Here is a 16,069-nt window from a genome sequence, read left to right on the forward strand (position 1 = left end):
AAAACATACATTTTAGGTTGCAGTTTTTCCATTAAAGAGTCTTCTTCAATACATTCATCTATTTGGTAGTAGCCTTGTCTCATATTTACAGTTGTAGCAATCTTAGGACAAAATATGATTTAAAAAAAAAAAAAAAAGTCAATCATTAAATTGTTTAGCCAGAATCTAAACAACTATTTAAGTGGGCCATTCATAGGCAAAGTTAATAACCCGAAAGATCCTGAAACCCCCTTTAAATCAACAAGAAAATTGTGCTTATGTGTTTTTGCCCTATTTTAATTTCTGTAAGAAATCAGTAATTTTGCCACTATTAATTAAATTAACTAAGACACTTCACTCTACCACAATTTTAAAGGAACTACTTGCAACAATACTTTAAAAATTTACCGTAAAACTTTTTAGTGATATCTTAAGATATGCTCAAAACTCTAAAAATATTTAGGAATAAATTTAACAAGAAAAATAAAAGCTCTTAGTAAAGAAAACTAAAAAAAATTTATCAGACGTCATAAAACAAGAACCGAATAAATGGAGACTCATGCCAGGTTCCTGGAGATAAAGACTGAATACCCTAAAATCCATCAAATATAGAATTAATACAATTCTAAAGCTCATATGGGAAAATATGTTGTACAATTACAAAAATTTTAACATAAAATTCACTAGAGATTTATCCCACTGATTAATAAGACTATAATAACACTACTGTAATCAAAACACTATGGCACTGGCATAACAAATCAGTAGAACAGAGCCTTGACACAGATCTCCATATCTATAGAAACTTAATATAGAATTACAACAGGCATTTCAATTAAATGGAAGGATTATTCAATAAATTGTATGGGAAAGTCAGCTAATCATCCTGAAGAATAAAGTTATATACCATCTTATATAAAACAACAGAATTAAATATATCTTTTTAAAAAAACATAATACAAGTATTGGAAAAAAAACATGTAACTTTGAGATAGGAAGGTCTGCCTAATCAAGAAAACCCTAGAAGCCATGAAAGGGGAGAAAAATGACTAGTTAAGAAAGAAATATTTCTGAATGTCTAACTGCAATAAAAGCAAAAGTGAGAAGCTGCAGAAAATAGTTACACAGGACAAAGTGTTAATATCCCTATCACATAAAGTACTCTCACAAGTTAGGAAAAAGACAATTCAAAAGGAAAAGATGCAAAGGATCTGAGAGGATCTGTTAAAGATTCACACAGAAGAAGAACTGACAAGTCAGACATACAAAAAGTTGCTTAATTTCACTGATAGTAAGGGAGTTACAATTTAAAACAAATAAAAACCCATTTTTTTCCCAAACTGCAAAACATTAAAACAAATCTGACAAACCCAAACATGGATTTCTTTTGGAGCTAGAAATTATGGTACTTGCTGATGGGGATGGGTTTGATGAATTGTGAAAAATCAGAGTGAAAAATTTTGAAAACCACCTAAATGTTTGTCAATAAAGGGATTAATTAAGAAAATTATAGCACTTATGTACAATGGTTTATTATGCAGTCATTGAAGTAATGTGGGACACTTCCACGAGAACAGATGAATGTTGCTAAAAGAATAAAGCAGACTATTAAATGTCCCATTTTTGTGAAATAAACATCTTTGGCAGGGATGAGGGATATTCTTTCAAGGTTTCAAGTATGATGTACCAAAGTTAGCCATGTATTACTACTTTAATACAATTCTAAAGCTCATATGGGAAAATATATTGTATAATGGTTACAAATATTTTAACATACAATTCATTAGAGACTGGAAAAAGTGTTACTTCTAATGAATCACACTGGAATAGTATTTAAAGCACCTCCCCACCAAAATGGGGGCTAAAAATTAATTTCTATAGGCCTCCCACTTTATCGCACTTTGGTTTGGCACTTCACAGTAAGAGGATGATGTTACTGTCAGCAGATGTGATGCAGGACATTTCTTCCAGAAAGTTTAAGTACACATTAAATACCACTGATTTAAAAGATTTCAGTTAAAAATTGAAAAAAGATTCTTAAGCTGTAACATATATAATAAAGGTTTTATTTTTTTCCCCATAGCTTGTCATTTAAATTTTATTTATGATGGTGTTTTTGCTTGTTTTTGTTGTTTGTAAATGAAAAAATGTGGTCAAATTTAATAAGCATTTCTTCTGTGTTTTCTGACTTCAGTAGTATGCTTCTCATGGCTCCCTATCAAAGATTATACAATTATTTGCATTTTCTTCTAGTTTACATTTATAATTTTTATATATCAGTATTTACAATCCCAATCCCAACATGGGATTTTAGAATATATTTATTTTCTATTGATTTGATGACTTATCCTTTCCTCATGAGCCAATATATATTTTAGACTCAGGCCCAAAAGATCAATAAAATGCCAATATTTCTGGAACAGCACCTAACTATAAACTTATCCTTGAACAAAATCTGCCATTTTGCTGTGCAAAATTATAGAATGATTAACCGTTAACATCAAAATCCTAAAAATGATACAAGTATGATTTAAGACCATTTAACATGAACTCACTTGCCAAAAAAGGCAAAAAGTTACTGTTAAAATGTTTGTTTGTTTTTGAATGTTAGACAGGATGGGAATGGGCAGAGACAGTTCCAGCTGTCTGCTCCCTCCCTTTCCCTGCACTCATTCCTCACCCAGGAGGCTAAATCTTCCTGTGGTTATAATAGTAGGTCCCTGACAGAGAGCTCCCTCTGTCTTGAACATGTAGCCAGCCACCTCTGAGAAGCCCCATGTCAAAAAAAGGAAAGCGGACAGGAATTTCCCTCAATAAAAGGCATAATTTATAACATATATAATTCCAAAATAGCTTCTCATATGTAAGTGTTTTTGCTATAATTAAAACTTTCACAAATTATAATATATGTAATTTTTACCATATTTAACCTGAAAAATCAGTCCATCCACACCTAAGTAATGAAGCGTTATTTTATTATTGTAGTCTGGAAGCATGTAGAGAACTTTCAGATTTGATTCTTATAATTCTATGACATCAGACAAAGCAGGTATTACATCCATCTCACAAATGAGGAAACCCAGGCTAGGCTGACAGAACAAGAATTGCATTCTAGGTCTCAAGCCTCCATATTGTTTGCCACAGAAAACAACTGATACAAATCCCTGTCATCTGATCTCTCCAGTGGAACCTTAAGAATTTACAGATTAAAACAACTTTCCATGAACATACTATATAAACTGAACTACATTTATATTTGTAGTAAATGTACAGGTTGTCAAGTAAATTTTATTATAAATCCTTAATCTGTTCTCATTCTTAATTGGGTGGATAGATTTTTAGTCCTAATGGAATTGTTTTTAGTGCTTCTTCAGAAACACTTCAGTAAATATCCATTTTAGGCAGTAGCTCTGTCTCTCTGCCTTTTTATGGTATGACACCTATACAAATGTAAATTTGATGATACACAAAGGTTGAGGGGCCAAGAGAGTTCAAAATTTGCTTGTATTGGTGTGGAAAAGGGGCAGGAGTGGGCTAGGGTTTTGAAAGGACTATATTCTATTAAAATAAACAAAAAGAGGTAATTTTCCACAGAGGTCTCCACAGAATCAAAATATGCAGGCCAATAAATGTATGACTTTAGCTGTTTTTTTCTTGATAACTTTGAACAATTATAAAACGGATGAGAAAAGTTTTACCTTTTGTTATCCTTCTTTGCTTAAAGATTCAGCAGCAAACATGCCAGTTTTTAAGTTTCTAACCAAAAGACTATTTTACTTTTTCAACATTTTTACCTTTAACATTAGGCTGTAATGAGTTTAGTACGAAAAATTATAAAACTTACCTCACAATCAGGGCATATAATTGTGCTGTATTCTTCAGTTATTAACAAGCACCGTTCACAAAAAGCATGTCCGCAGTGAAGTTCATGGTAGTGACCTATTGATGAAATTCTACTGTGAATTAAACTTTCCATAGTTTGTTAAATATTGAATGGGCAATATTGATCAAAAGGAAAATTCAAAGGGGATTCTATTGTACAGGAAAAAATACCTAGTTTAGCTTGAAATGGGTGACTTACTAAGCAAAACTCAGGAGAAACTATTCAGGTCAGAAGGAGGGAGAAAAATCAAGAAAAAAACAAGCAGACCGGGCACCATGGCTCACACCTGTAATCCTAGCACTCTGGGAGGCCGAGGCTGGTGGATCGCTCAAGGTCAGGAGTTTGAGACCAGCCTGAGCAAGAGCGAGACCCTGTCTCTACTAAAAATAGAAACAAATGATCTGGGCAGCTAAAATTACATATATAGAAAAAAGTTAGCTGGGCATGGTGGTGCATGCCTGTAGTCCCAGCTACTCGGGAGGCTGAGGCAGAAAGATTGCTTAAGCCCAGGAGCTTGAGGTTGCTGTGAGCTTGACGCCACGGAACTCTAGCCCAGGCAACAGAGCGGGACTCTGTCTCAAAACAAAAAGAAAAAAAAAAAAAAAGAGAAAAACAAGCAGAGATATGTAATAACATTTTGTACACATAATACTTTTAATTTATGATATCTTACAATTATACAAAGTGCTCTGACATACTTCATTTGATCTTTGTAAATATCACAGTTACGTAGGCTGGGAATATCATATCCAACACAGATGAAAAAATATTTTGGTGATTTGGCTAATTAAGTGGTTCTGTTTCCACCTCCAACATTCCAATTGATTATACTGCCCTCTTCTAATTTATATTTCCCATCCTGTGAAGGGGTCAGGAAAGGCCAAAATGAGACATTGGTAAGACTGCTCTCATACAATAATCTAAGACATTGGCAAGGACAGAAGACAGATGCCACTGTCACAAACACACAACCCACATAAAGACAATTTTCAGAAACCTAGCATTTATGAAAAGAAAGATAAGTTTTATTGAAAACCTAATATTAAGCATTAAATGCTCTAAGTAGAATTTGAAGTTTATCATAAATATTTGCCTTTGCTACGTAATTTCAAAAGATTGTCATTTTAAAAGACTTTTTGCAAGAAAACAAGTGAAAAGGGAAAAACAAATGATAAAAATCAGTCATTTTACTAGCAAAATAATTATAATGTTCTTGCTAAATTATAACTGCATTGATTTTTTGAAAAAGCTTTACAATTTTCCCAGCCAACTGCTATATCTGAAGCTTGCTTATAACCATGCTAAATTTTAAAGCCCTATTTAATTTCCAGAGATATTAGCAAAGAAATCAAAACTCTTAACTGTTTTTATAAAATTTTTGAGACTGCACAAATCAAAACAACCTGTGGTGCATTACAGCTTTACAAAACACTTTTACAATTCTATACACATAACCACAATTTTTCCAATTATTTCTAAGCATTGTAATACAAATGTATGGAAGAACTGATTTTAAAAGGTTGTGTTCTAGAACTTTATTCTGTAATTGTTATTCCACTCAAAAATGGAGGTTTTCTGTGTAACAGCAGCAGTGATCTAAACCCTGAGTAGGAGCAACTTGGCTGTCCACCAAAAACACAACTTTCTCCACAAAGGCTCACATCTTATAAACGGAGTTCATCTTGAAAAGACTGAGAAAACCGACCGAATGACCTTCACTTTGAAAGCATAAATATTAAACAATTACATCCAGTAATAAGAATTTTCAGTACCTCCAGAGATTGAACAACTCATCCCTGTCACAGACACAGCACTCTAATGTATTTTAAGTTACATTAAAACCACCTGTGTCCACTTGAGTAGATTGTAAATTAGCAGATCAACAACAGGAGTGTAGTGTATTCTTCCCTCGATGTATAAAGACAAAAAACCTCACAACATGCACAAAAGGAACTACTGTTTTCCAAACAATGCATTAAGCCAATTTCAGCCATAATGTAAAAAAAAAAAAAAAAAAAAAAGGCAAAACAAATTTTTTTTTTAATTTTTAAAACATTTTTAAAATCCAGGAACATTTCACAGTGGTCTTTTTGTTACTCCTACAAAAAAACTACACAAGAAAATCAAGTGTCATTCCTTCTTGACCACAAGACAATGGGATACATTTCCACACCCACTTTCGTGAGCCTGCCAACCCAGGGAAGCGTGCCAAACCGCGCTCCAGAGAGAAGGGAGGTTACAGCCGCTGGCCCCCTCCTCCCACTGCAGGGTCGGCGAGACCGGGCTGAGCAAGTAGAGAAAGCCGTAGAAGGGGCGGGAAGCCCTGACCCTCCCCCGCGCGAACCTCTAGGGGGTGGGCTGCGGCTCCTGGAAGGCCCGTGAGGCGGTTTCCACGGACACCCGGCCTGGCTGCAGCTCTCGAGGCCCCGCGCCCGGCTAGGCCTCGCTCCGTCTGCCTCCCACGAGTTGGGCCACCCACCCGCCGTGGGGCTGGAGCAACCCTGGGGCCCTCACCGGATGCTCTGGACACCCTCCTTCCACACCGGGTGCACTGGATCTCGGCGGCACCCCAGGACCGACTCCTCCTGCCCCTCTGCGGGTAGAAAAACACGGCTAGCTGAGCCCTCGAAGCCTCTGCCGCCATCGCGGCCTCCTTCCTCGAGGGCCACTGCCGCGTGCCAAACCCGCCTCGCGGCACCCACCAATCACTGGCGCCCGGCGGTTGCACGCAGCCAATCAGAGGGCCGGGCGATTAAAGCCCGCCCCAGAGTTCGCCCGTGCCGGGCACACGCCCTTCCCCAGGCCCGGCTGTTTTCGGTTTCGTCCCGGCGTCTCCGTTCCGGGAAGGAGCACCTTGTGGTCGTGAAGGACCGTTTAGTTTTCCACTCTTGGCCCACTCTAGCACTTCCAGTCAACTCAAATTCAGATTCTGCCTATTATTGCTTACATTGTGGGCGACTTCACAAGCAGCAAACTCTCCTTCAGATTGAGGCAGTCCCCTTCCCTATTACCTGTCCCGGCCAGAAACCTGCGTGCTGGGCGTCGGCGGCCTGGCGAGGAGTGGCGGCCGTTGGTGGAGCTGGTCTCCGCCACACTAATAAACTAAGGGTGATCATCATTACTAACCGCTGTTGAGCCTAATGATTCACTGTGCTGGGAGCACTTGGGGATGCTAAGAATTTATAAACAGGTTTCTGCCTGCCAAACGGAAGGCTTTTTATAAGGTACAGGTGTACCTTATAAAAAGGTAACTTCCGCTAAGGTAGCCTGTGTGTTACACGTGTTAGAGACAGTAAGAATTACTGCATTCTGAAAAGATGAAGTCAATAAAGTCTACATTGGTATGGAGAAAGTCTTCCTGGAGGAATAGGGTTTGCACTAAATCTTAAAACCTAGGTAGTACTTACAGGAGTAAACAGGAAATAGGGCATTGCGGGGAGAAAGAACACCCAAGGGAGGGAACGTACATAGGAGATGCAGTGGTTTCTTTAGAATTTAATTTATAAACCATTTAGCCAGAGTATGAGTTTCCTGAAAGTGAGCTTTTTGGAGAGGTATGTAGGGGAAGAATTTTGGCAATCTTGAATGTTGGTATAAGGAGTTTGGACTTTACCCTTTAAGCCATAGAGTGCCGAAGTGAGCAAGGAATGAAATAATTTGTTAGCAATGTGGCAAGCGTATTTCCAAAGAAGCACCTGGAGGTGGCAAGGTTGCCTTCTGCTGCTAAGAATAAAAGCCTGCATATATTCCTTATTTTCTCTTTTCTCTCTTCATTGTGCGTGTGTGTGTGTGAGATAGAAACAAGTATTTTGTTTAAAGGCTCACCCCTGCTTAAAAATCTGCACTTTGTTGGCTTCGGGAAAAAGTACTGATTCCCCAAACTATTCCCATTTTACCACTCATCCAGTAGTTTCTGTTACTAATCCATACTGGTACTCACCAAGCCAATATTTCTGTTAATTCTTCTAGAATTTTATGAGTACTATTCCCTAGTCTCCTCATGTAGAATGCCTACTCTTCCCTCTTCATCAATTCATGTTCTTATCCTTTGTGGGTCACTTTCAAAGCACTTTCTTCCTGAAACTTTCATATTTCTCCACATGTTCAATACGACTCTAGCATGTAGCAATCCTTCTTTTCCATTAGGATAGCTGTATTGTAATTTGAATAATGAGTATCTTATTGCACAGGGGTTCGCCGTGGGCCATATGTGAATATCTAATATGGTGCAGTGCAGAGGAGTCCGCTCTATCACCAGAGAATTAAGCCTTTGGTAATCCTAGAAATTGAATAAATCTTGGATAAATCAGGACCAGTGAGGAATACAATGATGTATGTTTAGACCCCATAGCTTAGGGTCTTAGCACTTACCAAGAACCCTTACATTGAGCAGCCAGAATTGTCTTCTTATAATAACATTCAATTTAGATTGTTTAAATCCTTTGTTTGGAACTCTTTAATGGCTTCCTCTTGACTGTGACAAATCCTTAAAATGACCTTCGAGGCCCTTGTGATTTGGCCTCTGTCGACCTGTCTAGCTTCATTTTGTGCCATTTCTCCGCACTATATTCCAGATACACTGGCTTTCTCAGTTCTCTGAGTAGATCAAGCTCTTTCCAGCCTCAGGACCTTCTGCCTGGAATGCTCTTCCCTGCACTATTGAAAAAAAGGTTACTATCAAATATTTTAGCCCCACGTAAAGGAATAAAGCACGGAAGTATGAATGCCCATGTGCCCTCCAACCAGCTTAACAAATAATCTAGTTTTATTATGTTTGTTTGGATTTACTCACATGTTGGCCAGTTCTTTATTCTCCCTTGTATTTCATACCTTCCTTCTAGAATAATTTTTCTTTTTCAAGAACATCCTGAAGAAGTGCCTTTAGTGAGGGTATGTTATTGATGAATGCTGTCAGTTTTTATTTGAATGAAAATGTATTTTTATCTCACCCTAATTCTTCAATAACTGTTTAGTAACATAAAATTCTAGGTTGACAGGTTTTTTTTTTCCAGAATTTAAAGATAACATTGTTTCGATTTCTGACTTCTATTATTGCTATTGAGGAATTTGCTGTCAGTCTAATTGTCATTCTTATAGGTAAGTTGTTTTCTTTGGCATTCCATAGATTCATTATTATATCGAGGGGTAGATATTCCTTTACCCTGCTTGGGATTGATTGTAATTCTTGGATCTGAGCATTTTGTTTTATCAGTCTAGAAAATTCTTAGCCATTTATCTCTTTGAATTTTACCTCTTCTTTCTCATTTTCTTCTAGAATTTCTACTAGGCAGTAAATTGGGCCTTCTTGTTCTACCCTTTATTTCCCTTAACCTCTTTTTTATATTTTCCATTTCTTTGTCTCCCTGTGCTGCATTCTGAGTAATCATTTCAGATATATATCCCAGTTAATTCTCTCTTCAGCTAGATCTAATCTGCTATTAACGTGACCATTGAATTTTAAAATTTCAATGACTAGACATTCTTTTTTTATTTCCAAATTTGCCTGATCTTTTTGGGTGGTAATATGTTCCTCTGACATGTTTTTAATTCCACCTTTTATTTCTTTAATATTCTAAACACATATTTTATGTTGTGTCCCCCAAAATTTCTTTCTCTAACAATCTTGAGGGATCTAATTCTGCAACTTATTATTTTTGCTGATTCGCATACATGACGATTTGTTTCCTCATATATCTTGTAATTTTGGATTACTTGTGTTTGGAAGTGTCTATCTATGGGAATACTGTGAAGCTTGTATTAAGGATACATTTCTCCAGATTTTGTTTTCGCTTCTTCCAGGTGCTCCAAGGCACTATGGGTCTGGGACCATTTTAATTTCTTGGCTTGTATTTTCCTGGACTACCTCAAAGATCATTATTTTGAATCCCAAGCCCAACTGAAGGCAGGTGTGTATTCTTGATTATCAAGGGAGAATTTTTCTGCACTCAAAACTACACAAGATAGACAAATTTCTTTGCTTTTTGGCCTACCTATTCACTCCCACCTGCAGCATATGAACCTTCTACGAAAATGCTTGGATTAGCAGCTGTTTTATTTTTTGCTAATTCAGTGGATGCACCACGAACTCTCTTTGTGGCTGTAATTCACATTTCTTTAATGACTACTGAAAGTGGCATCTTTTCATGTTTATTGGTCATTTAGGCTTTTGTATTCTTATTTGTCTTTTGGGTTGTTTTTATCTTTCAGATAGATTTGTAGTAATTCTGTCTTTATTTTAGATTCCAAATATCATTGCAAATATACTCTTCCAGGCTGTGACTTGTTTTTTCATTTTATTTCTCTTATTGTCTAAAGAGGTTTTATTTTTCTGTGGTATTTTCAATATTTTCATTAAGATTTATGATTTTTGAGTATTGTTTAAGAAATCTTGGCCGGGCGCGGTGGCTCACGCCTGTAATCCTAGCACTCTGGGAGGCCGAGGTGGGCGGATCGTTTGAGCTCAGGAGTTCGAGACCAGCCTGAGCAAGAGCGAGACCCCATCTCTACTAAAAAATAGAAAGAAATTATATGGACAGCTAAAAAATATATATAGAAAAAATTAGCCGGGCATGGTGGCGCATGCCTGTAGTCCCAGCTACTCGGGAGGCTGAGACAGGAGGATCGCTTGAGCCCAGGAGTTTGAGGTTGCTGTGAGCTAGGCTGACGCCACGGCACTCACTCTAGCCTGGGCAACAGAGTGAGACTCTGTCTCAAAAAAAAAAAAAAGAAATCTTTTTGCAGCCATTTTATTAATGTTCCATAATTTATCCCATATTCCATTCTATACTTATTCCATAAGTATCTTCCATATTTATTCTCTTCGATAAACTTCATTACCTTCCCTTCCACTATAAAATTCAGCTTAGTTGTTGGTACTTTTGTAGGAGTGGGAGGCAGCTGAATGCAATGAAAACACAAGAGCCCAGTAATGTGGATGAACAGGGTCGTTGAAACGGGCGGCCCTGCAGAACTCCAGAGCTGAAGGAACAGAACAACTGCAGGGTGCCTGCTAGTGAGAGAACTCACAGGATTGATCTTTAACTGTTACTGGGGAAATTGTGGGATTAGGTATTTTCCTGTTATTTTTTCAAGGTTGTCCCTTTCAGTCATGAACCTCGATTTACCCTTTACATATTGGTGTAGTTCCATCTCAGAACATAGAGATAGACAGACAGACATAAATATTCCACAATGGCATGTTATTATGGTTTTTTTTTAAAAAAAAGGATTAAGTATATTTTAACTTTGAGTCTGTTTAGGTTTTAATAAAACCTTGCATTTACCATTTTTCTTCTAGACTTACTGAAAGTATCGGGTGGTAATTAAAAACACTTATAATACGATATTCTCAGCACACACAGCATGTGCTCAATAGAAGTGCAGTCGTAAATGCTCACCTGTTGCCGGGCCGCAGACAGCAGTAGGGAGATGGCACCAACATGGCACCAACCAGCATGACATAGTCTCACGGCACACCAGATGGCGCCAGACCTGTACCCAATGATATGTGCAGTTTGGTTTCTTTGTTAGTTTTTGGAGTAAGTTTCCAGGTCCTTTCCAACTCTGCCTCCGACCTTTCTGTCCTGCTTCACTGCTAGCAGAGCTGTGCAGTGAAAAGGTACAAGCTGTTTTCCAGACATATTCCGGAGGAGGCAGAATGCCCAACTATTTCACGAAGAGACTGGTTTTTTCCTAGCAACTATAGGCCGGGGAGTAGGAAGGACCTTTAGAAATCCCCAAGTCCCACCTCCTCGGTTAGGACAGGGTCTCCGAGGCCTAGAACCACTCTGGCGTTTTGGGGTGAAAAGTGATCTCACTAGTAACCCATCCAACAGAGGAAAATAAACCATCAAACAGAAAGGAAGAGAAATAAGCTCACAACACAGCGACCCCTTGTTTAATTGAAACACGTGTGGCCGAACTTGTTCCGAGTTCGTTCTCAGCCTTGAAAGAACCGCGAGCGTCCCCCGCTGCCCCAGGGAGAGACAGTACCAGGTGCCTCCTGCTCTCAGGAAGAAGGAAGAAACTGATTTCTATCAATCTGCTACATGAGAAATGGAAAAAGCCAACACAGCAGCTTCATAGCCGCTTTTGCTATCAGTCCCCTGAAGAAGAGAAAAAAAGCTGTTTCTACCCTTTAAAAGCACCAAGCAACTTTCCTTGCTGCCAGACAGTTCCTTCCCCACTCTGTGTGTCATGGCCTCTCTCTCTCTCTCTCTTTCTTTCTAAAGAAAAAAACCTTTTACTTTTGTATATCCTAGTCACTGAGAATTCCTTCTCCCCGGAGCATGGATTTCACACCCTCGCTGGGGTTGAGCGAGAGCCCTGGGGGTCTGCCCTGCAGCCCGTGCCCCTGCGCTGTGCTCACCAGTCTCCTTGTCCACGCTGGAACACTACTTTAGCAATGACAACAGAGAGGCACTGCGCCAACGTGAAATTGTGGATAAGTGGAGAGATGACATTGCGGCTTCAGGCCAGATCTTGGGAGCCTTTTGTAGGGATCAGTGGATTTCAACCTTGCTGCTATGAGGACTTAGGGGACAGGACGGGGGCTGCAGTGTCTTTTCTTTAGAAATAGCCCACTGAAGCTGGGTGTGGTGGCTCACACCTGTGATCCCAGCACTCTGGGAGGCCAAGGCAGGAGGATCACTTGAGCTCAGGACTTCGAGACCAGCCTGAGCAAGAGCGAGACCCCATCTCTACAGAAAATAAAAATAAAAATTAGCGGGATGTGGTGGTGCACACCTGTAGTCCCAGCTACATGGGAAGCTGAGGCAGGAGGATTGCTTGAGCCTGGAAGTTTGAGGCTGCAGTGAGCTATGATGACACCACTGCACTCTAGCCAGGGCAACAGAGTGAGACTCTGTCTCCAATTGAAAGAAGGAAAGAGAAAGAGAGAGAGGAAGGAAGGAAAGAAGAGAGAGAGAGAGAAAGAAAGAACGAACAAGCAAGAAAGAGAGAGAGAGAGAGAGACAGCCCATTGAGCTCTGGGAAGTTAGTTCTAACTAGAAGTTGGGGAAGTGCCCTGCAGGGCCTGTGAGCCTTCCTGTAGGGCAGCAGGGTGTCAGGGTCCATTCCCTGTCCCCTCCCACGCTCCTCAGGACTCCAGCACTCCAGCCCTCACTCACCCTTCCTCCATTCCTTTTTGATGATACTCTCTGAGCCCGTTTCCTCGCCTCTCGATGGGGATGACAGTAGCCCCTGCCTGGAAGAGCTGCTCAGGGTGCTCCCACGGCACCCACCGAGGGAGCCAGTGGGCACAGGGACACGGATGGAAGTCCATCTGCTCCCGACCTGCTCAGTCTCTGGTTTGTTTCTGTCCTTAAAGAATCTCAAACAAAGTGTTCAGTGGGGTCATGAAAATACTCCGCAGCGGGAGGTGGCTAGTGCAGGTGTGTCACTGATTGCCTGTGTGACATGAGGCAAACCAGTCTGTCCAAGATTCATGCTCTTCATCTGTGAACTGACAGATCATCTCTCAGGTTTATTATGAGAGTTAAATGTGAAAAGTCTTCATAAACATGGACTGTCAACAAGTGTGAGGCATCGGTGTCGTTCCTAAGTGACATTTGACCTCCCCCAATTCCAGAGCTGTTAATGAGTGGGAAGAGTCTGCACTGTGGCCGGGGCGGTGGAGACGCCCAGCACCACGGCAACCTCGCAGCCTGCTGCGGACTCTGCTGGCCGGCCCGCGGCCAGGCTGCCCAGGCAGCCGTGGAAACCCGCTCTCCGCCCTGCCACATCTCACCGGCTCCGCCCTTCCGTTGAATCTGCAGTTACCTTTCAGAGGTTGGTCCTGGGGAAGCAAGGAGGCATCATGGAGGGGACCGGTCATGGTGCTTCGTGATCCACAGCTGACTTCTCAGAGCCTGGCTTTTCCTTCCTACTGTAGCAGTACACCTGCTGGCTCATTCAGTTTCCACTGATGCTGTAAAACTAAATGGAATTTTGAAAATTGTGTAACACCATTCAGGGTTTTATTTGAGATTTTATTTCTTAACGCTAATACATACAAAGCACTATGGAAAGTATTCTTGGAGAGTGTGATCTTTTCAAGTAGAAGAGACAAGATAAATATCTTTGGACTTTACTGGCATTGATTAAGCCCCCATTAACGAGAGACAGTATCACATGGTGGCTAAGAGCGCAGACTGTGGAGTCAGACTGGGATTGATTCCTGGCTTTGCTACTTAAAGCTAATTACACAGGCCTGGGCAACCGAGCCTCTCTGCACTTCAGTGTGCTCATCCGCACAATGGGATGCTAATACAGGTGTCCCTTGGTATCCTTGGGGAATTGGTTTCAAGACCCCTGCAGATACCAAAACCCATGGATGCTTACATCCCTGATATAAAATGGCATAGCGCCAGGTGGGATGGCATGTACCTATCATCCCAGCTACCTGGTAGGCTGAGGTGGGAGGATCTTTTGAGTCCAGGAGTTCAAGGCCAGCCTGGGCAATATAGCAAGACCCCATCTCTATGCACATCCTCCCGTGTACTTTAAATAATCTCTAGATTAGTTATAATACCTACTACAATGTAAGTGCTATGTAAATAGTTGTTATACTGTATTGTTTAGGGAATAATGACAATAAAGAAAAGTCTGTGCAAGTTCAATACAAACGCAACCACCCATATTTCCCCCAAATATTTTCTGTCCGAGGTTGGTTGACTCTACAGATGTAGAATTCATGGATACGGAGGGCCGACTATGTAGTACCCACCTCTCAAGGTTGTTTCGAGGCTTAAAAGAGGTAACACAGATAAAAGTGATTAGAACTGCATCTGGAAAACAATAAGCACCAAATAAGGCCCACAGTAAGTGCCAGGCACAGTTCTGGGCACACTGGGGGCCCTGTAGCCGTGTGGGTCCTGGGCACCGCTGTCCCCTACACCTGTCCTGCCTGTCCCACAGAGCCCACGTGCTCAGATGTGCCCCGTGTGCTGGGGTCGGACCCTGCAGTTTGGATGTCTGATGCTGACAGCTGTGAAGCATCGCTGCTCCCTTTCCCCTCCCCGCGCCGGGCAAGGCCATAAGGAAGCCCGGACTGACGCTCTCTCTTCCGACCCCACCACAAGGAGAGCCCCAGGCAGTCTCCTTTCCCTGCTCTCTCATTTGTGGACCTGCTTGCGAGCCACCCTGCTCTCGCCCAGAAAGTCTCAGTATGTGATAACAAACCTTTTCACATCTTCTTGGGGCGTCCATGCGGCGTCAATCAATAGTCTTGACATCTGCACCGAGTTTTGTGGGTGTCCGTTCTGCGTATACGGAGTGCCTCCAGCACCTTCTCTCCGGTGATGCAGTGGGTGAAATAGCCACTTGCTGCTTACGAGAAGTAGCTGGCTCGACATGTAAGTGGAATGGCTGCCAGGTTCCGGAGACTCCAGACTAGTCACCAGGGCAAGACGGTACAAATTTGCCCTGTTGCCCTGAATCTTTCATTTTTAGGTGGTAAAATATTACGCTTTTTGGACATAGACAGGACACATATTGAGAGCCAGCCGTCCTGGAGATGGTCTGTGCGCTGGGTTGAGAGCTTATTTGCAAACATGTCTTGTCTTCGTTTGGGATTGTTCTCCCTTCCGAGGCCGTGGTGCTGTGTTCCTAGCGGGCGCTTAACTTGCTGAAACAGTGAAAGCAGGGGGAAGAAATCCCATTTTGTAAAGATAATACGTTAAAAAAAATCCCCAGAAATAAACTCTAGTGCTAAAATGCTGCACTCCACTGCATCTCAGTTTACCTGCACAGCAGCTCTGTTGAGGGGAGCGTCTATCCCTTTAAAATTAACCAGGCTTTTACCCTAAATTTCCAGTTTATCTTAGAGCCTCTGGACCAAGAAGATAAAACGCCCTGAGCTGGGTCTGGTATGTCAGCGGGGAGGGCTGAGCAGCAGGAATGGGGACGGGGAGGCGGGAGCTTGCCGAGAGAACCGGTCTGAAGTGGAAGAAACAGCACCCAGAGGCCAAAGTGCAGGCGGAAGACCTGCCCGGGGCGGGGTCAGGAGCGGGGTCAGGAGCTGCGGCCAGAGAGGCCCAGTGGAGGGGCCGAGTGCCCTGAGCACTGAGCGAATCCTGGTTTTCTTCCTCTGTCCACAGTGAAAGGACAATCTTCTCATGCAGACCTAGGAGTGAACAAGTGTTGAAGCTTTTTACAGCTCACTATTGAAAGGAGGGAGCTGGGCAGCTGTTATAGCTGGTTCAGAGG

At 41.4% G+C, this 16,069-nt stretch overlaps 1 protein-coding gene across 2 annotated transcripts in view; it reads right to left on the reverse strand.

Moving 5' to 3' along the window:
• Positions 1 to 6,506, reverse strand: part of RNF17 (ring finger protein 17) — a 101,468-nt gene extending 94,962 nt beyond the window's left edge. For both annotated transcript variants that reach the window (XM_069467469.1, XM_069467468.1), the window contains exons 1-3: positions 6,377 to 6,506; positions 3,824 to 3,918; positions 10 to 101 (exon numbers count right to left, since the gene is read on the reverse strand). In XM_069467469.1, the coding sequence (XP_069323570.1) occupies positions 10 to 101; positions 3,824 to 3,918; positions 6,377 to 6,506 (317 nt within the window). The remainder of the gene's footprint in view (positions 1 to 9; positions 102 to 3,823; positions 3,919 to 6,376) is intronic.
• Positions 6,507 to 16,069: the final 9,563 nt, after the last annotated feature.

The sequence above is a fragment of the Eulemur rufifrons genome, chromosome 4 (genome assembly GCF_041146395.1).
Source record: "Eulemur rufifrons isolate Redbay chromosome 4, OSU_ERuf_1, whole genome shotgun sequence".
NCBI lineage: Eukaryota > Metazoa > Chordata > Mammalia > Primates > Lemuridae > Eulemur > Eulemur rufifrons.